Source organism: Euprymna scolopes, chromosome 7 (assembly GCF_053919585.1).
Source record: "Euprymna scolopes isolate OS-2025 chromosome 7, ASM5391958v1, whole genome shotgun sequence".
NCBI classification, from domain to species: Eukaryota; Metazoa; Mollusca; class Cephalopoda; order Sepiida; family Sepiolidae; genus Euprymna; species Euprymna scolopes.
This window is the reverse complement of record NC_136488.1, coordinates 136697528-136725132: the sequence shown is the minus strand read 5'-3', so window position 1 is coordinate 136725132 and position 27605 is coordinate 136697528. Positions and strand designations below refer to the sequence as shown.

Here is a 27605-nt window from a genome sequence, read left to right as displayed (position 1 = left end):
AAGAAACCTGGCAATAGCTGGCAAATTTGACGCAAGTGTCAGGAAGAAGAAATAAAATGTAACTAAATACACCACCTCCACACGATAATTTCTAACTGCAATCGTATGTTATTGCTTTTTGTTAATCTTATTCTTCTTAATCGAAATGATTCTCAAATTACAGTCAGAAGGAAAACTTGGAACCAAAGCAACAACAAAAAAATTATTTGAAAGAAAAAATATAAAAAATAAATAAGTATATAAAAAATACAAGCAATCTTTTTAGCAACATGTATTAATAAAATAAAAAACATTTTTTTCCCCGTCCTGAAATAAAAATTCTAACGGCCAAGTATTGGCTATGGCATGAGAAACTGCATCCTGCGGTGAGATCCTTATTCTGGAGTTTTAGCAAGTATAGCGTTATCCTGTAGTTTTTCCAGATCTACATACTCTAAAGTGATAAAACATGTCAGTGGCTAAATATGTCCTAAAACAAACAAACAAACAAATAAATAAATAAAAAATGTTGATATGCCGTAAAACAAACCTATGTCTATAATTCTTAATAAACCATTTCACACAACTGGACTTAGGTTTTCATGACACTTTTTTTTTTATTTGGCTAATGACATTTGTTTGTGTCGTTGAGAAGGGAGGGGGGGAATCCCAAGAGAAGAAATGGCAGTTTCTGCTTCCTTCTATAAAACAAAGATTATGTTAATCAGTTTGGATTTGATTTGAAAATCAGTAAATAATTTTATTGAAGGACCAAAATAAATTGAAAGGAAACTAAAACATATTTAAATTACTGAAATATTCCGGAACCGTTTCTTTGTCTTGGTTGTTGCTATTTGCACAAATCTTTTGTTGGTCATTGTATTCTTCAGCCTTCTTCCAGTACCCTTTTGTCAAATAATGACAAATTAGTTTGAGCTATTATTTCCATTATTATTTTTAATTGCAGAATTATCTCCCTGTTGTTTCTTTAATTGGTTCCCATGAGGTAACAATAGCAACAAAAACTAATTAATCACAACTAGCGGGCCCTGTGGAAATTCCACAAGGGATTTATTCATATGTAATACATTGATGTTGGCATTCTGTAGATGTTCAGTATAATTAGAGAGACTGATATTATTGAAGCTCTTTTGTTAAAACTGAAAACGTATCTAAGCTAGCAAGGACGCCCGGCGTAGCCTGGTTGTAAAGTATGCTTAAATATGATATTTTAATTCTTGCAGATTTCGTGTATATTATTATAGAGTTAATGTTCTATTAATTTTTATATATTATAAAGTTGTGATATCAAAAATAAAAAATATAAATTCATGGTGCATCAGCTTGAATTGAAACCAAAACTTACTGAAAAAAATATATGAATATATATACACACACACATATATATATATATATATATATATATATATATATATATATATATATATATATATATATATATAACTTGAGTTCCTTCAGTTATAATTGAAACCGAAACCAAAACTTATGAAGAATTCTTGGTAAAATTATTTATAAAAAAATAAATGCCTTTAATGCCATCAGCTATAATTTAAACCGAACCTAAAACTTAAGAATTCTTAGTAAAATTATTTATCACAAGAAATGGAAGTCCATAACAATTAAACGACAGTCACTCGGATGTAAGCATGACACAAAATAAATAACGCAGGCACACATACACACTATCCTTTAATATATAGACATATGACAAAATGGTATCTGAAGAAGTCTGTAGAAAAATATGAAACTAGTAATCACCACGAGTAAGGAAACAGCCCAAAACATCTAAAAAAATAAATAAATAAACTTAACATTATGACGAGATTTACGAGACTAAATTTCACATCTCGTAAACATTGTTAAATACTAAACTACAACTTAGCCTTTAAAACGAAAACTTCAAATAAATTCCAACTTATTAAGAAGTTAAAATCAGGATGGTTGCAGTCAATAGAGTAGAGTCTGAGTCGAGAGTTGCCAATTTTTATAGGAATCATTTTTTTTTTAATCAACTTATATAATAAACACAGTTTTATTTTAATCAAAACACTGAACTACTAAATAGCAAAACCATTCATTCAAGTCTCCATGAAAATATTGTTTATGCCGCTTACACTAGAAAAAAAACAACAACAAATAAACTAACTTACATATATTTTACCTTAGTTTATTTTTTATATGAACTACAATCATTATTTTCTATCTAAAGAAAAAAATAAAGTTAGTGACAATTTAATTTCAATTTAGGATTAATTGTATATGTGTGTTTTTTTATATGGAATTTATTGGAAAAAAAAATATGTTACTATAAGCGATATAAATTTATTAAAAAACGTGTGTATTATATATATATAGTTGGAAATAAATTAAAAACAATTTATTTTGGTTTACCTACTCATTTGTGACAGCTTTGCATAAAAAATTTAATTTATAAAACTCACTGTCTGTCTGTCTCCATAATTTCAAACTATCTCTTCCGAAACTAAAAGTCGCAGAGCAGCAGCACTAGGGGCCTCAAATAATTAGATTTTTATGGACCGTTTTTTATGGGTCTTTAGCGGGTTAAAATAGTTTTTAAGGGGGTCAAAATTGAAAAAAAAAAAAAAAATCGTTAAACATTTTGTACATTAACCTTAGTTTATTTTTAATCAGTTCATATGCATGTCACGTTGGTACAGTGGTAACGTCACCAGCTTTGAATTCTACAGTTTTGCTTTTGGTTTCGATTCTAACTAATGGCAACTAAATACTTCTTTTTTTTTTTACTTTTTAAATCACGACTATAATAATATATACGAAATTTGAGCAAATTAGGATATCATATTTAAACATATTTTATGACCGGGCAAAGCCGGGCGCTCTCCAACCCTCTAATAATAAATATATATGTTATAAGCATTTTAAATTGCATAATTATTGATTATGAATAAATAATGAAGAGTCTGGGATTAATAAAGATGTCTGATGCCTTATTATTTTTAATCACAACTAATAAATGTGGCACTTAAAATATTTATAATTTCTATTAAATGTTACACTTTTTAATGAAAATCGTTCACAAATGGTAAAGCAAAAAAAAAAAAAAAAAAATTAATAATAATTAATTTTCCAATTTATGCCGCTAATAAAAACGTTTACCAAGAGTTTTTTTTTGTTTTTTTTTTTATCAAACAAAACTATTAAAATGTTTTTGTTTATCCAAATTTGCTTCATCGTTTGGTAGATTTCGTGCATCTTCTCAGATTAATGTAAGATCCCTCATAGCGACGAAACAAAGGTTTGTTGAAAGTTTACTCGTCTTAATCTTCGTTAGGAAGCAAGGACCAACTTTTTTTTTATTTTTATTTTTATAGCCAACTCTGCATCTCTGGTTGCAGCAATTAAAGCATTTCTCTGAATTATATCTGTATACAACTTCAATGAATAAAGAAACTAGATTTGAAATGAATAAACCAGAATATTAATATGCGGGAAGTCAATGAATTTCTAAACTTGAAGCCGCCGTAAAGAAATGATGACGAAAAGGGCATTTTAATGTCAGATATTCATGACAGGATTGAGAAAAAAAAAAACATGTTTTTAAGTACTCCTTGTTTACTGCTTATCAAGTTTCAAAGCCACATGAGGATAAGAGTTAACAAGTTTTCAAGTGGGCAATGCGACAACATTGTGATCATTGGTAACTATGGTTGAAACTGAGCAGAATTTATATTTTTATTATTTCGGAATCCTTTCAGATGACAATTCATAATTTGTGTATTCGTTCTTTTTTACGGACAGTTATCCTCATCTTCATAGTTGTTGTTTCACCATATTTCGGCCAACTGACCCTCTGGTCTTATTCATTCCTATCGGCATTCTTATCCTGTCGCGGTTAATCACCTGAAGAAGCTCAGAGGATGTGTTAGTCGAAACATGGTGGACCAACAACAGCTATGAAGAGGAGAATAACAGTCCACAAAAAGAATGAATACACAAATTGAGCAGAATTCGATTATCCGGCTTGAAAATTTGTTTACATCGAGCTTGAAAACGGCCATGTTGTAATCGGTTGAGAAACCAATCCCCATAGTATCACGTTCCACAGACGGGCAGTTCTTAAAAAAAAAAAAAGAAGAAATTTTGTCCACGGAAGTTACGGTTAGTTTTAGGCGGACAGAGAAAGAAAATGGAGAATTATTTACAGCGGTTGTAGCTAGACGAGTTGGAAACTGTCTATTGCATTTGGTAAAAAAGCAAAATGTAACTTACTTGTTCATGGAGAGAGTCTGAATTATCCATTGGTCAAGTTTCAGTTGGAAAATATAAGAGCAAGAAGAGAAAAATAGGACAACTTGTTTGGAAGCAAAAGAACATCGATGGGCTTCAGTAACTTTCACGATCCACAAACTCTTTCCCATTCAAGAGTTTTCTTAAAGAAATAAAATAAGAATTTAAAATAAAATGGAGGAGCCGTTCTTCATCTACTTCCAAGAATTTTAAACTACTTTTCATACATGATCTATGCTTATTCTTTGCTTTATAGATATATATATATATATATTTTATGATATAGATTTTATTGGGGGGGTAGGGGGGGGGTAGAGTTATAAAAAAATGGAGGCAACAAGAGAGATTATAAGTGTTTTTTTTATGTAAAGTAAGGAAAGTTTCTTCAAGTTTGACCTAAGCTAAAGCAAAAAAAAAAAAAACAAAAAAAAAACTAAATTTGTTGTTTTTTTAAGATTTGAAAAAGATATTAAAAATGTTTCTTTGAATGGTATACTGTATAAACGTTTTTGATTCTTTGGCAAACTATTTTTGAAAAGATACAAAACTATAAAGAAAATCTTAAACAATTTAGTACATGTTAACATTTGTCAGATGTCAAAAAGGGCCACAAAGCTTAATAGAGACTTTAAATCCATAAATATATATTGCCGTCCAAAGATGTTTGGCATCACTGATATAAGAACCGAAATGGCACAGGTTATGCATAAAAAAAATGAAAAAAAAAAAAATGCCATAATTTCCTGGAAGTCGACAATATTGAATTTTTTTTTCTTGGCCTTCTAACAATACAAAGTTAAGGGTGGATTTAAGTTGGATTGTAATCAGTCAAAAACATAAGGACTGTTCTGGAAAGTGAGGGGAAAAAAAAATCTTGAATTTTGCTGGGTTTTTTTTTTTTTTCAAGAAATATGATCTATCAATAAAACTAAAAGTTACTTCTGTATTGTGAATGAAGATTACAATACTTTTTTTTTTTTTAAATAAGAAAAAAGTTACAGTATAAAAACTAAAAACTTACCTCCATTGAATTAATTTACTGTAATTACAAAGTTTATATCTGTTTTTACAAATCTACATCTCTTAACTAATATTCACATACATACATATATATATATAAATATATATATATATATGTATGTATGTGTCTATATGGTGCAATGTGCAGATTTTTGGTACCCCTCTGTAAATAAACAGGATTGCATTCTAAGTAAAAATAGCTTCTTATGAAACCTGAACAGCATTATTAGTTTGTGTGTACTGCGGTCAGTGCCAGGATGTAAGCGATATTATCTTTTAAGAATCCATCTAACTAGTTTGAAGATCAAACAACTAATGAAAGATTTAAGAAAACAGTTTAGTCACCAAGCCCACTTGTAGCTGGATTGCGGTGGTTCGGTATGGTGTGCGTGTGACCTACATTCCCTAACCCACCCGCCCAGTCACTATCATAATACTGAAAGCCAGAATACACAATGATAGTTACAGCTGCACCTTGTCTGTTGCTGCAGTTTGCAACCAGCAGGGTATGTGCAGCATCGAGCACATATATAGGTGACTACTGCAACGTGATGCATCAGCAGCAGCGACAATAGTTATGTGTGCACTGGCTTGCAGAAATGTGCAGCTGCATACTGCACAGGGTTATTCTGCATATGCACCAGAAATGTAGAATGACTATTTAGCTCTGCCAGTTGTAGAATAGCAATAGTAGACACTAAACAGTCTGCTTTTTCCATTTTCATTTACTCTGCATGAATTGCAATCGGACATTTTTTTTTTTTTTTTTGGATTTTTCTGCTTTTTTTTTTTTTTAATAATAATACGCCATTTTAGTCTGAGATAAAGTCAAACCGAAACAGTGAACAGTTGTAAAAAAACTAGTTGAAATACTAGATAAATCCGAGTTTTTGTTGTTGTTGTTGTTGTTTTGGTGTTTATTTTTAAATTCAACAAAACAAAAGTTAAAAAAATAATTTATTAGGAAAAAAAAAAAAAAAAAAAAGAAGAAACAGGAAAAGGTTAAAAGGATATCTTTGATGTAAATAAACAATAATACACTGCTCGACAACAATGATTTTGTATCACTGTATTAGGTTCTTTGATATGACAGGGGCGCATTCAAAATTAATGTTTCTCTTTAAAGAACAATTGATCCATGATACTTGGCTTTTTCATTTTAAACTTAAAACTCAAGCCATTAACATAGCACAATCAGAAAATCCAGGCATGTGAATTCAACAGTAGGTTCTTTGATATGACAGGGATGCATTTGAAATTAATGTTTCTATTTAGAGCAAAACTGCACCATGATACTTGACTTTTGCATTTTAAACTTCAATTCAAGTTATTATATATGAAGTTCAATGTGGACTACAATTCAAGCTATTATATATGAAGTTCAATGTGGACTACAATTCAAGCTATTATATATGAAGTTCAATGTGGACTACAATTCAAGCTATTATATATGAAGTTCAATGTGGACTACAATCCAAGCTATTATATATGAAGTTCAATGTGGACTACAATTCAAGCTATTATATATGAAGTTCAATGTGGACTACAATTCAAGCTATTATATATGAAGTTCAATGTGGACTACAATTGTGGACTATGTCACTACACAGAGGCATGTGAAGCTTCTCCATGGTGCACCACGATGGTTCCTAAACCAGAGCAGGCAGTCAATCGATTTGATTGAAAAATGAACCATTTCATAGATTTTGATTACAATAAAAATATGGGAGTATGAAACGTTGATCATCATTCAATCCTGGGCAGCGTCGGATCACCCTGCTAGCATGTATAATTTATGTTTATACCAGCTTGAATTCTTAGTTCTTGTGTTCTTCACTTGTCAGGGATATGTCCTCAATATCAGTCCCAACAGTAACTTTATTGCTGTGGTTCTGTTCTGCTTCAAAAATCCACCCTCCCAGGCTTTACCTTCTAGTTTATTGCTAATCGCTTGAGGCGCCCTTACCAGGTAAGGTTAACAAAGCTGCTTGGGCATTTTTTTGTAAGCCAGAGTGCACTAATCCCAGTGCATTGGCTTTTCAAAACCCCATTTGACCTTATGTTTCACGTTCGGAAGAGGAGGTAAATAAAATACCTACTGTTTACAACTACTAAATCTGTATCGACAGAGACTCCAGAGTTAAACTATTATAATACTTGTATTTGTAGTGGCTATTATCCTGATCGGATTGAGTCAGCTTCCTTCTGAGCATGAACTGCATCTTGAATCATTGCCGTTCAGTTTCGACGATCTGAGGCCAGGTCGCAGGAAATGGCTAGCTACTCCTCAGCACTGGAGATCAACCATTTGTGAGCTCATTAGTACCACCAGGTCATCTGTAACTGTTGTCACCCAGATCTTTAGCTGCCTACTGACAAATTTATGCCATCCAGGCGGGAAGGTGGGAGCGGATTTGCAAATTAGCTCTCCCTCTAGTCAACGAGCCGCATGTCCAAATCACTGGAGACATCGAGCAGAAACCGGAACACGATTTCCACGGCAGCAGCACAGAATATTCAAAAAACAGTTGTTATCGAATTCTTCCAATTTGTGCAAATCCGTTAATTCTCAAAAGTCACATCTCACAGCCATAGAGAATAATGGTTCTTACCATCGCCTGATAGATGCATCCCTTTCTATATTCCAAGCATATTTCCCATCGAGACCACAGAGATTGGTTGAAACAGAAGAATGCGAGCCGTGCTGCTCCTATTCATCGTTCAATCGCATCTGCTGCCTGACCAATTGGCATTATAGTAGACCCAAGATAGATAAAGGAATTGACGTTATCTAAGTAAATTCTATCCTATTATAAAAAGGCAAAGATATAAAGCAAAACGGGTATACAATCTTAAGTAAAGTACTTGTGTCTATGTCAGGTTTCTCAATTTGAATAGTTCATCATCGAAATCAGAAGTTTTGAACATCTAGTAAATATTTTTTTTTTTTTTTTTTTGTTGATTAGCAAATAAATAAAAATATATTAAAGCTTATGACGATTTGATGTCAGCTAGGAAATATGTACGAACTTTATGAGGAGTATTTGGATTACTCTTTTCATCTTAGATGGCACCCTCACAATGTTTTGGACAATGTAACCTCCGAACATGATCGGGTATAACTCTGAAATAATTTGTGATTGTATTCTTAGTATCGTCTGCACTGAGTAACAAACTATTATGCTCAAGAAAAAAAAAAAAACAATAACACAAAAACATGTCCAATTGCAATCGTTGTGAATCTGTACAGAATATCAACGAAACCCACTATTTAATCAACGGGAGGAGGGTAGTTTGTTCTCATACCGTTAGCCATGATCGGGTATAACTCTTAAAGAATTTGTGATTGTATTCTTAGTATCGTCTGTACGGAGGACCAAACTATTAAGCCCGAGAAAAAAAAGGTGCCCAATTGCAATTGTTGTGAGCAACTCTAGTCTAGGAGTCTTAAAACGTATTATTATTATTTTTTTTTTTTTATGGCGTTCTAATTTATTATTGATAGATAACTAGCAAGACTACTCGGCATTTCCCGGGGGGGGGGGGGAGTGTAACATATCCCTATTAAAACTTATCTCCCTACCTCTCTGTCTTTCTTTTCCTTTGTTTACCCCCTCCCACTTCACAACCTCCTCTGCCTTCTCTGCCAAGCCCATTCCTCACTGAATATACATACACACAAACAATTCTCGTTTATATAATAAATTCCTGAAGAATGATTCAGCATTTCATTTTGAAAGGAGTACATAATAGACTGAAAAGCTGCCCCCCCCCTCGACCAAACCTGGCCCAGTTGATTTCCAAAGAATGAATAATTTTTTTTAATTTTAGATATTATTCATCCAGAGCAAGGCTAATCAAGAATATACCAATTCTGTCGGTCTTTGTTTTGTAGACTTTTACTTTTAGCTAGACATATAAACATACACACACATAACTGTCCTTTATATAATAGATAGTTCTCATATACTATTAAATTCTAAATTGAAAGGTCATTGTTGCCCAACATATGAACTGCTTTCTCTTTCTATACAAGGTCTCTTAAACTGGAGAATCTTCTTCCCTTATGTTCTTCTATTAATAATGGAAGCCAGAGACATAAAAACCAATCTTCAGATATTCTTTCATTCTTTTTTTTTATTAACATTGTCACCTGCATGTTATTGATGGTCTCCAAGGAAGGCTAATCATGACAAGATATAGATAGATAGAGCGAGAGAGGGAGAGGGAGAGCGAAGACAGAGACAGAGCGAGCGAGAGAGAGAGAGAGAGAGAGCGAGGTAGAGATAAAAACTGATAGAGAAAGATAAAGACAGAGAAAGATAGAGAGAGAGAGACGGATAGAGAGAGAGACGGATAGAGAGAGATATACAGATAGAGAGAGAGATAGAGAGAGAGAGAAAGAGAGATAGAGAGAGAGAGAGACAGACAGATAGTGAGAGAGATTTTCTTTTTCAATTACCAAAATTATTTCTAAATATAACATCATATCCCTTAAAAAATAATTTTAAATCTAAAAAGCAAAAACCAAACAAAAAAATAAACCGAGAATGGTCATTTTATTGATATTAATACTAGTGTCACTATCTACATACACACGATGATAGTGTACGAGCCTTTTTCAAGTCTCACACAAAACACACATTCATATTTCAAGCTGTCATATACATACGCGCACACAAACATACGCGCCCACGTCCACACATGTACACTTATTCACGTTCACGTACATACACTCGCATTCACGTATATATACACACACACACACACTTACGTATACACATGTACTCACACACGCGAACACGCACATGGACGACGTCACTTCCGCTTTCTAAGGAAATACACATGCGCAAAATACACTCTGGAAACGAGTATAAAACAAGGCGATAAACTGTTTCTAACTCTTTAGGACCAACTCTCAACGAGAGAGGTTGGGCTAACAAGCCGCCGCCATTTCGGCGCGCGTGCACGCGTACCTCACGCCTACTTCCTACTATGTATGGGGCACGAGCTAAAGACTGTATGTATACATTCTCACTCTTTCTCTCTCCATCTACTACTGGCCACTAAGAACACCTTCGCATAGCTGGCTACTAACTGATGACAACTCTAATATCCTCTTCTTTGTCTACACGCTGGACTACCATTCTCAATTTTCCTACAACATTTATTTCTCTTCCCACGCGCGAACAAACTATAGTGACCCGAACTTGAGATGAAAACACATTTCCTATTCTTGCTACAACACCAGTCCTGTAACGAACATGGGTTACATACGCGCGGACATTTTATAACTAAAACGTTAATTTCTTTCAACAGCAAATAAACGACATTTATCTTATCCATTAATTGAGTCTTTGTTTCCTTCAATTCCCATTCGTTTCATTATTCTTTTGTAACGGGATTGGGGTATTTATATATCCTAGTCCCCTACAATAGATTCATTCAAAACAGATTGTTTATAAAACATATTGAGATTTACCTGTTTCCCCATGAGGATAAGATATAAAAGTTTTATCGTTTATTGAAGAGAGGGGGGGGTTAATGGCACTCAGAGCCAAGTAAAAAGTCACTCATACATTAGAGCACTTCAGACAATAAACATGTCACACTTCCCGTTTTAGTGGAATTAAAGATGTACTGCCTAAGAAAATCGCCGCCTTATTGTTTTATATTAGGTTGTCCCAAAAGTTCGTAAACACTTATAAAAATTAAAATTTTACTCGCCAAGTAATAATAATAAAAAATAAATAAATTATTAAAAAAAAATGAATCCTCAAAATAAAGACCATTATTTTCCAAGACTTTCTACAATCAATCTGCAAGCTTTTGGATCTGCTCAAAGTATTATTCAGCCAGCTTCAAATCAAAAAATTCTTGTCATGCTTCCCTGACTTCACCAAACGAGTCAAACTGGCAGCCCTTCAGAAAGTGTTGCATTGACCAGAAAAGACCATAATCTGATGAAGCACAGTCAGGACTTTAGGCTGGATGTGGCAGAACCTCAACGCTGTCCAACTCTTCAAACTTGTCTTTGATAGAGTGCTCAATAGAAAGCACAATGTTCAACCTGGTTTTCAAGTCCCCATCATCCAACTTTAACGGCCATCCCGAACCAGGCTTATCTTCAAGACATATGTCACCAGAATCGAAACGCTTGTACCACTTTGAGATTGCAGCATATGCAATTGTTTCTTCATCCTCAGCAGAACAAATCTCTTCCGCGACTTTCCTGATTGAAAGACCTTACTTTCAGCAGTAACAAATCAAAACTCGTAGCTCAATTTTATCTATTGCCATCTGGAATAGGAAGATGAAGATCACTATAACAATATAAACGAAAAAAAAAAAAAAAAAAATTAAAAATTGCATAAAAATTCAATTTTTCGCAAGTGTTAATGAAATTTGGGGACAACCTAATAGAATTCAATGAGATTACACGTACACATATATACAGGGTTGTTGAAAAGTAACTCCCTATTTTAAAATGCACACAATTGATTTTTTGAAATATAATTTATACAATCAATGACTATGAGAATAAATTATAATGCATGAAATTCTATTTAAGATCCATCTTGTGTAAGAATGAAATCTTCAATATTGTCCCAAGTACTAATAATTGGCCAAACTTCATCTTTCAACATAATGAGATACCCCCACACTTTGCTATTGTTGTTCATGAATGATTGAATAATGCCCAATTCCATGGAAGATGGATAAGCCACTGTGCACGAATGGCCAGCCAGAGGTCCTGACATATATGACATGCAATTTTTTTTCTCTGGTGTTGGCTGAAAGAGCAAGTCTACTCAACCAAACCAAGAAATTTAGAAGAGCTTGAAGGGTGAATACGTGAAATTATGGCTATTCCTGGTTGACTTGAAAAGCTGGTGGCAAATGAAGCCGCCTATATCGAATTTTAAATAAAATTTCATGCATTATAATTTCTTTTCATATTCATTAGTTGTATAAGCAATATTTCAACAATAAATTGTACATATTTTAAAATAAGGAGATACTATCAAAATCCAATTACCCTGTATATTATTCATACATATACATAATCTGAGGTTATTGTTTTACAGAGGTAAAATAACCAATGAAGTTTAATGAGGTTAATACAAGAGTGCTAATACTGAAGTAGAACAGGGTATACTCTTTATTTGTTTAACTAGCTGACCGAAACATGTTCATGAATGTGTAGCAACATATAAATGCTTACGTAAAAACAAATAAAGAGCATGCATACATATATACATACACACATTATATATATATATATATATATATATATATATATATATATATATATATAGTGGAGATGGTAATTAATAAAAACTGAAGAAAGTGCTCAATACTGTTGTAGAGCAAATATGCGTTTAATTTTTATTACCGTATCTTTCTGTTAAGTTACATTATTGTTTCGGCTACACGGCCGTTTTTTTTTTGGCCGTCTGTAGCGTCCTCAGACTTTTACAGAAATGTTTGCTATTTCGGGATGAAAGAGTGGAAGAGTGAATAAGGTGTCCACAAAGTCTAGCTACATTATGTAGCAAGACTTTGTGGAAACATCCTGTAGATTATGTAGCCAGACACATACACACACACACACGTGTGTGTGTGTGTGTGTGTGTATATATATATATATATATGGTGCCCACAAAGTCTGGCTACATAATGTAGCCAGACTTTGTGGACACCCTATATATATACATACATACACACACACACACACACACACACACACACACACACACACACACATTCATACATACTCACATGTTAAGTTTTTACGACAGGTCAACCAATGTTCAATCCTTTCATGCTAAGATTTATGTGTTTTTTGTATATGCCCGATTTGTATTATTTGAATTATTAGGACTATTGTTTTCATCTTGGCTGTTATTTTCACCAAGAACAGATGACTCAGATATGGAAATGCCAATAGAAAAAAATAAGCTGTTTCTATTTTTATAAAGCAAAGATATATATTTGTATATACAGGATCTATTCCAATACTAATTAATCGATCATTATGTATTTTAGAATCCATATACATAAGTAGGGCTATGACAAGAGAATATTCTTATCATTGTTTTGACTCTCGAGTATATATCCGACACAGTTAATCAATCAAGAACCACATCACTATCTAAAAACATAAGATATTAACTGATATATACTCGAGAGTCAAAACAATGAGGTCCTGGATATGACCTTAAACTATATCCAGTGGTGAGGCCCCAGCTTGTGAGCTTTGGAGAGTGTGGAGCCACCCTTTGCCATTGCTACCAGTTCCACTCTGACCCGGAGTGGTAGTACCTGTTAGGGTCAACTATGTGTTAAATAGAAACCGACTTGAAAAAAATATATTCTATTAAAAAAAATTTTCTTTAAAATAACTGGATTCAGCATTAAATAACGTGAAAAGGGTTGATATGCTGTAAAACAAAAACAACCAACCAAAATAATGAAAAGAATATTCTATTGTCATAGCCCTATACACAAGCAAGCATTGTTCAAATAACAGCATCTGTCTGCTCAATTTTTCTAGGAATCTTTTTTTTTCTTCTTTTTTTTTTTTTAAATCACGAAAATTATGCAACACTATTCTTCACATGCGCGTTTCTCAGCTATCTTTTGAAAATCTATTTTCTCCACCTTTTTTGTTCATTTACTTTTGCCACCTAAAGATTATTCGACAAAAAGAATCGAAAACGTTCTCGATACATATGGAACATACATTAATTTTCTTTTAGTACAAAAAAAAAATTATTAGAAAAATTGAAAAATAAAAAGATATAATTAAGTCGAGAATTGTTATTTTTAACATTGTTTGCTTCAATGGAAAAAAAAAATACTACCTAAATACACGCAATGTAAGAAATTATTTCCAACAGTAAATAGGATGTCTAATTTTCATAATGATTAAAAAAAAAATAAATAAGTTTATTTTATAAATAGTTGCATGTATGGCATAATAATCACACACTTAGACTCTTAGTTTCTTTCTCAATGTATTTTGAAAAAATACGTAGTTTTTTTTTTTTTTTTATTATTTAAACTTTACTGATACCACAAAAACATTATGTCGCCATGTTTTTTTGCTTCAAAATACGGCAGCAGAAAATGTTCACAATATTTGACATTCAAGTGCATTTAACATTAAAAAAAAAGGATTAAAACAAAAGAATCACTCAAGTCATGAACATTTTGTGCTGTTGTAGTTCAAACAGTATGGCGACACTCATAATAAACAAAATGTAAATAAAAATTTAAAAAAAAAAAAGACTTTATATCAAAACGTATTCATATTTTATGAATTTATGATGATTGAATTCAACCCGATTCAAAAATTGGAATATTTAAAAAAATAATAATAAGATCCTCTTTTTATGGTAGAGTGATTTTAAAGTACAAAAATAAATGCCTGATACAATTGAGTGATATATATCTTATTTTTCATGAAATGTTACTAAAACGAAACAATAAAAAACAAAAAATAAGGTACAAGGCCACTCAAAAATTGGGGAAGGGGATGTCTATGGTCATCCTCGTTACTGTACCTTTGCTAGTCTATGCCGACCCTAGCTAAAGCTCCCATTTACCACAATACTTCAAGCACACCGGGGGTCGTCCGACTTAAGATTTTCAAATCAAATCGGTTTTATTGATACAATTTTTTTTTTTTTTTTTTTGATACAATGTAAATATGGTTGGTTGGTTGGTTTTGTTTTACGGTATATTAACCCTTTTCAGGTTATTTAATGCCGAATCCAAAGATTTTGAAGAAAAATTTTTGGTCAGAGTGGACCTGGCAGCTATGGCAAAGGGTGGCTCCACACTCCCCAAAGCTCGCAAGCTGGGGCCTCACCACTGGATATAGTTTATGGTCATATCCAGGACCACAATGCAAATATAAAATTTGAATAGAAATATTAGGTTGGTGCAAAAATAATGTCGTTTTTTGACGTTCAATTATATATAAATAAACAACGTTATTTTTTGCACCAACCTAATATATATACAATTTTTTTTTTTTTTTTTTTTGATAAAATGTAAATATAAAATTCGAATAGAAATGTTAGATTGGTGCAAAAATAATATATATATATATATATATATATATATATATATATATATATATATATATACACTAGCAAAAGTACCGTCGTTGACTGGGTTCAAAAACAGCCTACAGAAAATGGACTCTGATTTATGAAAGTATGATAGGTTATGAAAAGGAAGGGTTGTAAAGAGATAGCTTCGAATTTGAGGGTATCAAAACCAAAGCAAAATATGATGAAAGTAAAAATAAAATAGATAAACCCCATAATTTATTATACCATACCTGTTCACACTGAAACACTTATCACAATATTCTGTGGATCTATATTAAAAAACCTTGTTAAACTTTGTGACATATTTCCATTCTATGGAGGTCAGGCGAGAACGAATACCCCATAATTTTATTATACCATATTTCTTCAAACTGAAACATAATTATCAAAGTATACTTACACAGATAGATATGAAAAGTCTTTATTAAAGTTTGTGCCAATTTCCATTCTATGGAGGCCAGGCGTGAACGCAGACCCCACAATTTTATTATATCATCCCTAATTAAGTTAAAACATACTTATCAAAGTATTCTTATGTACATCTATATCAAAAACACTTGTAAACGTTTTTTTTTTTTTTAATTTTAAAATTTTTTATTTCCATACTTTGTAGACCAAGCGCGAACGCAGACCCCACAATTTTAATGAACCACCGTTCTGCCAGATCAAACATACCCATTCCTGTGTCTCGATGCATCTATCATTATATGTAATCAGTTTTTTAAAATAGTCAACCATATAGGAGCCTATTCGTGACCAGACAGACACACACATTCAGCTTTATATATATATATATATATATATATATATATATATATATATATAGTTGAACTTCAAAAAAACATTATTTTTGCACCAACCTAATAAAATTATCTATATATCTTCTATAAATATAAAAGCGAAAATGTGTGTATGTATGCGTGTTCGCTTTTTGTGTATGTCCAAGAAAGGCTTTTTCCAAGAAGCGATCAGTCGACTCACTTCTTCTTAAAACTTTTTATATCATGCCTAAATGATAATATCTATGAGTTAACAACCGAGGTCGTCTGTCTATTTAATTTGCCCGACTTTCAAAAGATAAATATTCAAGATTTTTCGATCGCCGCATGTGCATTAAGCTTTTTCGTATAAAAAAAGAAGCGAACAGACTCGCGGTAAATAAAACACTGTCTCGCACTCAAAGTTGGCGTCATTAAGTCGTCAAAAACGGGCACGTGCCGTTAAACGTTGCACTTTTTTTTTCACACTTTATTATTTTCCAACTGCGTGTCAAGGCTTTGTTTTTTTTTTTTTTAAACAAACACCCGGCCAACAATTTTTGTTTTTCATTTACCCAAAAACACACACACACCTCCAAACACCCGGGCAATGCCGGGTACCTCCCGCTAGTATATATATAAAAGGCAAAACGGCCGTGCGAGTTTTTGTATGTCCAGCAAAGGCCTTTTTCGCTGGGGTCCTCCGGAGGGGGGGGGGGTGTAATATTTTGAAGAACTTTTTATATACTCCCTAGACTATAATATCGACGATTTGCGAATAGAGGTCTCTCTACATTTTGAGTGAGTTAAAAAAAAAAAATTTTAAAAACTGGTTTCCTGCGTTTGTTTGTCTTTCTCGTATAAATAAAGTGAAACTGAATCGAAACAAAGCGATTCGCCGATATTCGTGGCCTGCACGTCTTGAAAGCAATCAGCTTTGATCATCGTGGGGAATACTCTTCATATCAGACAACTGCTATTCATTAAGATATTGCCATAGCTCCCCCCTCTTGGGGGGGGGCAACATCATGGTGAAGCAGAAAGCTGAAAGCTTAACTGGCTCTAGGCCAGTTAAGCTTTCAGCTTTCTGCCGTACGGTTGATAAATTTCAACGCTTTACACTTCCACTCCTCTCATAGCGTAGCCGTAACATGTCACATTTTCTTTCACTTTCTTTTCCGCCTTCATGTTGTGTGTTTGGGTTCGAGCCTCCCTGCCTACTAACACTTTTTTTTTTTTCCATCCCCCAAACACCCAGGCAACGCTGAGCACCCCTGCTAGTATAATGTAATCGTGTGTTTATTTCATTGAAGTTATATGCCCAATACAATTGATTTCTAATTTTATTGATTTTGCCACTGAGGTTGTCATGAAATTTTGTTACGTTGGTGATAACATTGGAGCACAAGGTGGAGCAGGTGCTAGTGTGGTTGCAAGAGTTAGAAGTGGATGGAATAAGTTCAGGGACATTTTGCCATTACTAACCAGCAGAGCGTCATGACTGTCAACCAAATGAAGAGTCCATTAGGCACGAGTACACGTGTACGTAGCGTGATGTGCGGAGGTGAAACCTGGCCAAGACATGTTGCGTGGAGAGAAATGATATGAGAATGATGCGATGAATGTATGATGCAAGTTCTGAAGGCAGGCTTAGATCTGATGACCTCAGAGGAAGATTTAATCTGGACAGTATTGAGAAATGTGTGCAGAACAAAGGATTTTGATGATGATAATTCCACATTAAAAACATGGGAATTCTTTTATTAGTAGATGTAGAACAGTTGTGATAGCAGGATTAGTTCACAGGGAAAGAACCCCCCCCCCCAAAAAAAAAAAAAAAACATGGAAGAAAATGATAAAAAAATGGACTTGGGAGAAAGAGGGATAAATGAAGACCTGGCCAGAGATAGGTTAGTTTGGAAATCAAGTTTTTGGAGCCGTGCATGCATGCTATGATGAAAAACAAATGTTAAACCGTATACGATGATTTCATACATGCAACATTCTTTTTGGAGAAAACCTAAACAGAAAAAAAAAAAAAAAAAAAAAAAATAGAAATCCGTTTTAAATTCATTCATAAAATTATTAGCTACAAGAAGATGTACCCGACGTTGCTCGGTATTCAATGTAACGTTAAATTCCTTTAAAAACTAAAAAAAAAAAAAAAAAAAAAAAAAAACTGAGACGTGTGCATACGAGTATTGTTTTTACTAAACAATTCACTTCTTAAAAGTAAAAAAAAAAAAAATATTTGAGCAGAGCTCGAAACTAAAACCTAAAGATAGTGAGTCAAGTCGTGGCTACCTTCTTACTCTCGGTGGCCGTGGTCAAGTACGATAATCATTAGATCAGCTTGACATGATTCTAAAAAAAGCGTTTTCAAACCTCATGAAACATGAGATAAAAATCTGATGATAACCAAATACCAATTTTTTAACTTTGATCTCTTAACAGCCCTTTCTTCCGGATGAAAACTGAGTAAAAAACTTTCCACATGTTTGAATACCCTATATACCAACTTTCAAGTCTGTAGATAAAACATTTGTTGAGTATATAGGTTGAGGAGTGTCCTCACACACATTCTCACTTTTATAGATAGATTAGCAAGGCTACCTGAAATTGCCTGGAGTCCTAACTTTTGTAAATTACATAGATAACAAAATAAATGAATAAAAGAAACAGCATGTGCGTGGTCCCCCTCTGATGCTGCATGTGAGATGACACCACAAAAAATAACGAAGAAATGATGGGAACACCGGTTTCTTCAATTCTGCGATGCAAAACTTTTCTTGTGACCTCTTTTGAGCTCCTGGGAACACCGAATCCCAGTGAAAAATCGACAAACAGTGCAGTTTCACGCCTTAAGACATGTATATTTGAATTCAGCACCATGGAAAACCACTATATAGACATACATATCAAGTTTTTGAATAATATGAAAAAAGAGCTCCAAAAAAGGCATGTTTTTTTTAGCCCTAAAAGTCTCAGAGGGATGCAAACCAGAATTTTGCCAGGGTCACCTGTACTGAATTTATATTAAGAACAATGGCCTCCACATTTTGGCCAAGTTTCAAAAAAATCTAATGGATGGATCAAATGTCATGAGGTAAAAAGTGTCATTTTTTGGCAATTTTTTTTTTTTTTGAGCCCCTGTGGATGCAACAGGAATTTTCGCAAAAAAAAAAATTTTTTTTTTTTTACTGTGCACATCTATTTAATGAAATACAATTTGTGGCAAAATTTCAGGAAAAACTAATGGACGATTATCTGGCAATCATCCGGACTAACGGACGGATGCCACTGAAAGCCTAGGCCCCTCTCCGATAAATGGGCGGGGGGGGGGCAATAAAATAAAAGGAAAAGAAAACAATTCACTTAATATTGTAATTTTAAACGTTTAAGTTAATTTCAGTATAAAATCAGAGTAAAAATAATTATGCCCTAGGTGAGATTTGAACTCATAATCTCTGTCTGGCACACTAACCAATTAATCCACAAAGGAGAAATACGAAATAAGGAACTCTATTAAATGCATAAACCAGACTGTCATTTTTACTTCCATCCTACTTGAATATACGTCCACAATTCAGCAACAAAAGAAGAGAAGGGAGAGCAATAGCCAAAGAAATGAAGAGACAAAAAGTTGTATCTTAAATTATTTTCCTTGTGTCCATGAAGTCAGTGGAATTAGACGGAAATGAGGTGGACGACATTTTGTATAGTTTTCCACACTTTCTTTTTAATTTTTTTTAAATTACATTTTCACCCCAAATAAGGCATACAGCCACTTTGATGTAGGGGGATACTATCAGGAACTTAAGTTGGAGAGGTACTATATAAGGAGTTTAGCAGCAAGATGTCTGTTCACATTACACTTGAACTTCTGCATGTCAGTACAGTTGGGGAAGCAGGAACCTGGAAGAGAATTCCAAATTCTAGCAGTTCTGGGGAAGAATCTATTAGAGTAGAATACTTTTTTACATCTGGGGATCTCTACTGTGTAGGGGGTGGGACTTTGCTGCTTGTCGGGTTTGTCGGGGGTATTTTCGTCGAAGGGGTATAAGGGCTTGTAGTTCGTCAGAGCATCTACTATTAAAATACTTGTAAAACAGGCAGAGGGGTACAGCATTTCGTCAATGGGACAGGGGTTGAAATTTAGATAATAGTTCAGGACCTATCAGGTTGGCGCCTCTCTTTTGAATCCTGTCCAGGAGCGAGAGACTAGTAGCAGGTGCACCAGCCCAAATGTGACAGCAGTACTCCATACATGGACGAATAGTGTCTTTGTAGAGGTACAGGATACTTTCGGGCGTAAGTAACTTTCTAGCATGGTAGAGAGAGCCCACTTTCTTCGCAGTAGCCTTGGCAATGATGATGTATCTATTCCAACTCATGTTTCCTGTGAACATTAAGCCGAGACGTTTAAGCAAAGTACCTTCAGGTAAAGTATCTCTAGCCATAGCTATTGGTGGTTGGTGGTTGGTAAGGTTTCATGCAATTATTAAAGGAAACTAGCTTTGTCTTGGTAGCGTTAAACATTACCATCCATTTTTTACCCCATTCCACTACAGACTGAAGATCTTCCTCTAGGGTTTCGGCCATTTCCTTAGATATGTGCTCATTAGTTTTCCCCACGTGCATGCTATAGAGTGTGGTGTTGTCGGCAAATATATCCATCACAGATATATTTTTATCAGCTGTCATTTATGAATATCAGAAATATTAAAGGTTCAAGTATTGATTCCTGAGGTACATCCGAATTTATATCAAATTTTTTGGACGTACGCCCATAGAGAACAACCTGAATTCTTCTCTCATTTAAGAATGATTTAATTATGCAAAGCATTCATTCAGTAATACCATAGGATTTTATTTTTATGAGTAGAACATCGTGCCATACCCTGTCAAAAGCCTTAGATATATATAAATCCATATTGGTGGTCTGACAGAAGTTTAGCAGCTGTAAGGTGGTGCACTAGAGTGATTAATTAAGGATTCAAATATTTTAGTGAAAAGAGGGAGGAGGCTAATTGGGCGATAATTTAAGGAGTCATTTCTTTCGCCAGAGTTTTTGTAAACTGGTACCACAGAAGCAGTTTTCCAGCAGTCAGGAAAGCACGATTCATTAAGGTATTTGTTGAAGAGTTTAGAGAGAACTGGAGCAAACTTAACGGAGCATTTTTTTTAATAGCACAGCCGGGATGAGATCAGGTCCACATGCTTTTGAGGTGTCTAGGTTTTTTTATGATATCATATACTTGAGAAGGAGTGATTTTCAGATCATCTAGTGTGGTTACTGTCCGCAGAGGAAAATCAGGGAGAGTTTGCTGGATCCAAGGTAGAGTTTGAGGCAAGCTAATGGACAAGCATGTTAGCTTTCTCAATTGCTGTACAAACAACCTCATGATTGTTGGATACACTAGTGTAGATTTTTCAATGCGTTTCCTGGTGGTTTCAGTATATTCACTCTTAGCTGTTGTTACTTCTTTCTTACAATTACTTCTAGCTTCTATATACTTTTGTCTGTTTGTACAAGACTTATGCTGAATAAATCTATGGTATGCATGTTGCCTCTGAGCAATGGCAGCTGCGCAAGTAGAAGTAAACCATTGAGGAGAGTGAGGTTTGCTATAGAACTTCTGTGTAGGAACATGTGCTTCAATTGTTGCTTTGAACCATTCAGTAGTCTCATTTACACACTGTTCTGCTGGAAGAGAAAAGATATTTCCCGATGGGGCATCTCTGATGTGATCTCTAATGGCTTCCCAGTCAGCCTTATTGTAGTACCTTGTCATTTTTAGCAACGGTTCTTCAACTTGGGGTCGAGAGTTTAGAGTGATGTCTATCATTATCACAGCATGATCAGAATTCCCAAGTGAGCAATGAGCATTTGTTACACAATCCTCAGAAACTGTTGTCAAAAAAAAAGATCCAGAAGTGAGGCTTTTGGTCCTGATGATCTATTTATTTTTTTATTTTTTTTTTTTTTACACAGTGATCACCACTTATCAAGGCCTGGAAGCCACTCAGGGATAAGGGTTATTGCAAGTACATTACATTAGTGTGGAGATTTGATGAAGTGTTTACTTAAGGGGGCGGTTCATTAGGAATTTGTTAACGTTGGGCTTGAACACATCCAAGTTGTAGTCCGGCGGGAAGCAGGCAGACGGAACAGAGTTCCACAGGCGTGCAGTTCTAAGAAAGAAGCTTTCTTCATGGAATCTGCATTTTGATTTAGACACAGATATAGAGTGAGGGAAATTTTTCACAGTGGATTCAGCTAGACGGGTGTTTTTCGTGAAAGAAAAGGAGACGGGTTGGGAATGTTACTGTCTGCGTCAAGGAATAAGATATAGCAAAGTTATGGATGACGCTACCAGCTGTGTCAGTGTAGTTAGAGAAGCCAAGCCAATTTCTGTGGTGGGCGTTAAGGTCACAAATACATGTATTTGAGCGCTGTTATCTAAGGAGAGTGCTACATATGTGCTGTCAAAGACATGATTGATTATAGTACAGTCCAGGGTTGATGGAGAGCAATAAAGAAAATACAGGTAGCTAACGCTATGTTGTAAAGTTAGTTTAAAGCACATGAAGGGCTGGTCACTTGATTCTAGTTTAGATTCTCTAGACATGGGGAGGGTGCTACGAATATAGACTCCAAGTCCGTGCATGTGTTTGTCAGAGTCCTTACGACAAAGTGGAAAATAACCAGACATGTTAAAGATGTTAGATGGGATGGAGGAGTGCAAGTTAGTTTCACTTAGTGTTAAGATATCCAGGGAGTTTGCTAGGAGAAATGATCCTACTTATGTGGAATTGCATACAAATTTAATAGTTATGACTTTTTTCTTTTTGAAAATTGACTTTTAATATACAGATGACCTAAACCCCTGATGAGTGCGAGTTGCTTTTCCATCATAAACTATATAAATGGACAGATATAGTTCACGTGATCCAGTAATGCTTGAACATCTTGGTGAGATGACAGTATGTGTCATCCACATATAACCATATTGTTGGATTCAGTGGTGTTGATCCTAACACCATTCCCTCAAAATATTCCATGTATACATTAGTCACTACTGAGAATACCCATCATGAAGTATGTCGTTCCCACACAGGTCAAAATCTCCATTAGATTATCATTTGGGAGGCAAATACGTTCTTCAGCTAAGATTTGTCTACGATTGAGGTGATTATATTGATTAGGAATCAACCCAATAGATGGCATACTGAACTTTAGCCACTGACAATGAGACTTAATGGAATACTGTCTTTACAAATCTTAAGAAAACCCTATATGTGTTGGTGGCTTGCTGAAATAGCTGTCTGTTTTAAGTAAGTGTTTTTACGCGGTGTCTTCAATAAGTTTCCAGACGTTTGTCGTATAGAACTTTTATTGATAGTGCGCACGAGATTCTACTCCCCTTTGAAGTAATCTTCTCTGGCTGCAATACATTTGCTGTACTGCTCCAATAACTTTTGGAAGACCCTAGGGAAGTCCCCTTGTGTGAGCATGTCAATGATCTTTGCCATCTCCTCAATTGTCTCATAACAACAACCTCTAGGGTTTTCCTTGAGCTTAGGGAATAACCAAAAGTTACAGGGAGCAAGGGAGGGTGAGGAACTGTCTTGATGCCCATCTTGATCAAATAGTCTGTTACAAGGATGGAGAATCCTTGGGACAAACTTTGTGCAAATCTTTTGCATATTTAGTTCCTCACAAGTAATTGTGTGTACAGTTCCCACACTGACATCAAACTGTACACTTATTGTCTTTATAGATACACGACGGTCTTTATCCATGAAATTCTTTATTTGGCCAATCAACTCTGGTGTTTTGACTTCCTTACTGTAAAAGTCTGAGGACGCTACAGACGGCCAAAAAAATGGCCGAGTAGCCGAAACAATAATGTAACTTAACAGAAAGATATGGTAATAAAAAAATAAAACGCATATTTGCTCTACAACAGTATTGAGCACTTTCTTCAGTTTTTTATTAATTACTATCTCCACTATATATATATATATTAGTATTGGAAAAATATTGGAATCGTCCCATCACGATTCCAATATTTTTCCAATATTGGAATCGTCCCATCACTAATTATATATATATATATATATATATATATATATATATATATTAGTGATGGGACGATTCCAATATTTTTCCAATACAATTACCGATTCCAATTCTTTATGCATCTCTAAATATTTAAGTATAAAGTTGTTATTTCTCCCGATTACCGTAAAAAAACACATGTTAAACATGCATATATTTCCTCACTAGTAAAAACGCAGCGTTTTAAATCAATGTATCATTTCATTATTATTGCCAACAGTGTGAGTTTTTCTTTTAAAAAAAATCAAATAAAAAAAGTTAAAAAATTAAAGGAATTGTTTTAGCATCAGAAAATAAGAACAAATTTTCCGAGGGGGGGAGGGTGCCGTTTTCTTTTCCTTGCAACCTCTTTCACACAGAAGAAACGTTGCAGGCTTGCCTCTGCTTTACCATTATTATCATGGCAAGCGCTCGTCTGAGCTCCAATCTATGGTCCCCTCTGGCCTGACATTCATGAAAAACACTCAGCTAGCTGAAACCCCTATCAATAATTTCCCCCCACTCTTTATTTATACCTAAACCTACACGTAGATTCCATGAAAAAAACTTTATTCTTAGAACTGCACACCTGTGGAACTCCGTTCCGTTTCCCTGCTTTCCAGCTGACTACAATATGGTTGTCTTCAAGTCCAATGTAAACAAGTTCTTGATGAGCCATTCCCCTTAAGTAATCCAATTTACCAAATTTCCACTACTAACGATTACTACAATTGACTACCGTACACTCATTAACCCTTATCCTCAAGTGGCTGCCGAGCCTTGATAGGTGGTGACTCCTTTGTATACAAAAAAAAAAAAAGATATAGATTCCGATATCGACTAAAGTTCTGATTCTTCCGATTCTGATTAATCATCCAAACACTGATATATATATATATATATATATATGCAACAGTTTTGTCAATATTAACAATAATTAAAGTAATTTAAAAAAAACTTATGGAAAACTTTCTTACAGTCTTATTAAAAAGAAACAAAAAATTTTATCCAAAAGGTTTAAAAGTTCATAGAGCAATGACTGTTCTCTCTCATTTAGTCTCATTCTTTCTAGCGACATCAAATTTTATTTTTTATAGTTTTTTTTAAAAAACCACCCCTCCTCTCAACCTGAACATCGCTCAGGTGAATGGATTTCTTCTTTCTTTCCATTTTAATTATATCAGACAATTGCTATTCACTTGGACACTCCCCTTTTTACAGGGAGCTAGTTTTTCCCCAACATCTTGAGGAAACAAAACCAAAAAACTGGCTCGCAGCCAAAGTTAAGTGTGGGACTTTTAATCATTTAATTTCAACCATTCTCACTTCCGCTGCCCTCTTAGCATTGCGGTAAGTTATCGGGCTATCTCTTTCTTTTCCGCCTTCACCTTAAGGCTTTGGGTTCGAGCCTACCTACTAAAACATCCCCCCCCACACACACAAACACCCGGGCAACGCAGGTACACACCAACAAACAACCGGGCAATGCCAGGCACCCACACTAGTCTATATATATAAAAGGCAAAGTGTGTGTGTGTGTGTTTGTATGTCTCGCAAAACCTTTCAACAGAGGCAATGGATTTTCACGAGATCAGTATCATTTTCAAACTTGACCCTTTGGACGCCAAATATTGAAAAATTGGCTAAAAACATTGATTCCTTCACCCTCAATTTGGTACTTTTCTACAGGGAGGGGTAGCAAAAAATCGTTCCTTCATGACAATTTAGCCATACGCATGTGCAAAAAACGTTCTTTCTTGAATTAGTTTAAATATAAAAAAAAAAAACGATCCAGTTTTAGTGACGCGGTAATTGGTCAGCCGGTTAAGTACAGCGCCGTTATCACACATTTTGCCTTTTATATATATAGATTGCACATTCAAGCCAAAATGTAAGATTTTTTTAAGAAGTTTAACATCGTTTTTTTTTTTGTTTTTTTTAATAATATTTAATCAGGGTTATTACGTTCGCTTATTCTTTATTTTCTATTTTATTTTGATTTATCCACCCCCACACACACACCTCCAAATACCCGAGCAGCGCCGAGTACCCCTGCTAGTCTATGATATAAATCTCATCTGTCTGTTTAAATGTATGTATGTATGTTTGTATGTAGGTATGTTTGTATGTCTGCCTAAAAATTTCGACAGAGGCGATGGATTTTCACAAGATTGGTATCATTTTCAAGATCGGCCCTTCGGATGACAAATATCGAAAAATTGGCTAAAAACATTAATTCCTTCACCTTCAACTGGACACTTTTCTACAGGGACGAATCCCTTTTTCCACCGATATTTTCAAAAGGCATCACATCTTTTCGATTGTCTAACCTTAATTTAAACCTATGTCACTTCCGGCTTGGTGATGGACGCAACAGCAAAAATGTCATTTTTTTTATTTTCATGTCCTTCGCAGTACGGGCTCAAGCCTGCCTGTCTACTACCACTTTTTTCTCTGCTCAATAGACACGTCCAAACACCCGGGCAACGCCGGGCACCCATACTAGTGTCTAATAAGAGGCTGTAGGGAAGTTGATGTCTGTTCACATGTCTGTTTACATTACATTTAAACTTCTGCAGTTTAGTACAGTCAGGGAAGCATGAAACAAGGAGGAAATTTCAAAGTCGAGCAGTCCGAGGGAAGAATCTATTAGAGTAGAAGATTTTCCAATTTTTTTGAACAGTGAAGAGGTAAGATTTTTCTGCTTGTCTGGTTGGTTATAGATATGTATATCGAGAGGCACAAGTGCTATCAGTTCAGAGCACATTCCATTAAAGTACTCGTAAAACAGGCGGGGATGCAAAAAAATTGCAGTGATGGGACAGAGGTTAAAGCTTGCCTGATAGTGCAGGACCTATTAGACTTTTTTTGAAGCCCATCAAAAAATGAGATTGTGGTAAATGTTCCAGCCCAAATGTGGCAACAATACTCAGTTCATGAGTGAATTAAAGACTCTTGTGCTGCAAAGTTAAATTTATTAAAGTAACTTTGAAATTTCAAGTAAATTTAGTTTTAGCTATCATGCCTCCTAAAATCTATAAACAAAAAATAGTGAAGAAATGATGAATGTGAGAAGTTTGAAGGGCTAACGTTGCCTTCAAATTTTCGCAAACGTTTCAGAAAAATTTAATGGATGGGACAAAAGTTATGGGGTGAAATGTGTCTTATTTTTCAATTTTGGGGCATTTGTGACTCCTGGGAATGCAGAATCCCAGTGAAAATGGATAAACGGTGCAGTTTCACGCCTTAAGACGTGTATATTTGAATTCAGCACCATGGAAAATCACTATATAGACATACATATCAAGTTTTTGAGTAATATGAAAAAAA

At 34.5% G+C, this 27605-nt stretch overlaps 1 protein-coding gene across 5 annotated transcripts in view; it reads right to left on the bottom strand.

The window, feature by feature from the left end:
• The window catches only part of LOC145279988 (cAMP-responsive element-binding protein-like 2), a 403664-nt gene that overhangs the window by 288308 nt on the left and 87751 nt on the right, over positions 1 to 27605 (bottom strand). Inside the window, exons 1-2 of one of the 5 annotated variants that reach the window (XM_080131589.1) lie at positions 5291 to 5404; positions 4252 to 4268 (exon numbers count right to left, since the gene is read on the bottom strand). The exons of 2 other annotated variants lie outside the window; for them this stretch is intronic. Coding sequence is in view for 2 of the 3 variants with exons in the window: in XM_080131587.1 (XP_079987713.1) it covers positions 4252 to 4281 (30 nt within the window). In the remaining variant the exon portion in view is untranslated. Of the gene's footprint in view, positions 1 to 4251; positions 4411 to 5290; positions 5432 to 27605 lie in introns of those variants that run through there. 2 more of the 5 variants (XM_080131588.1, XM_080131587.1) reach the window with 2 other exon arrangements.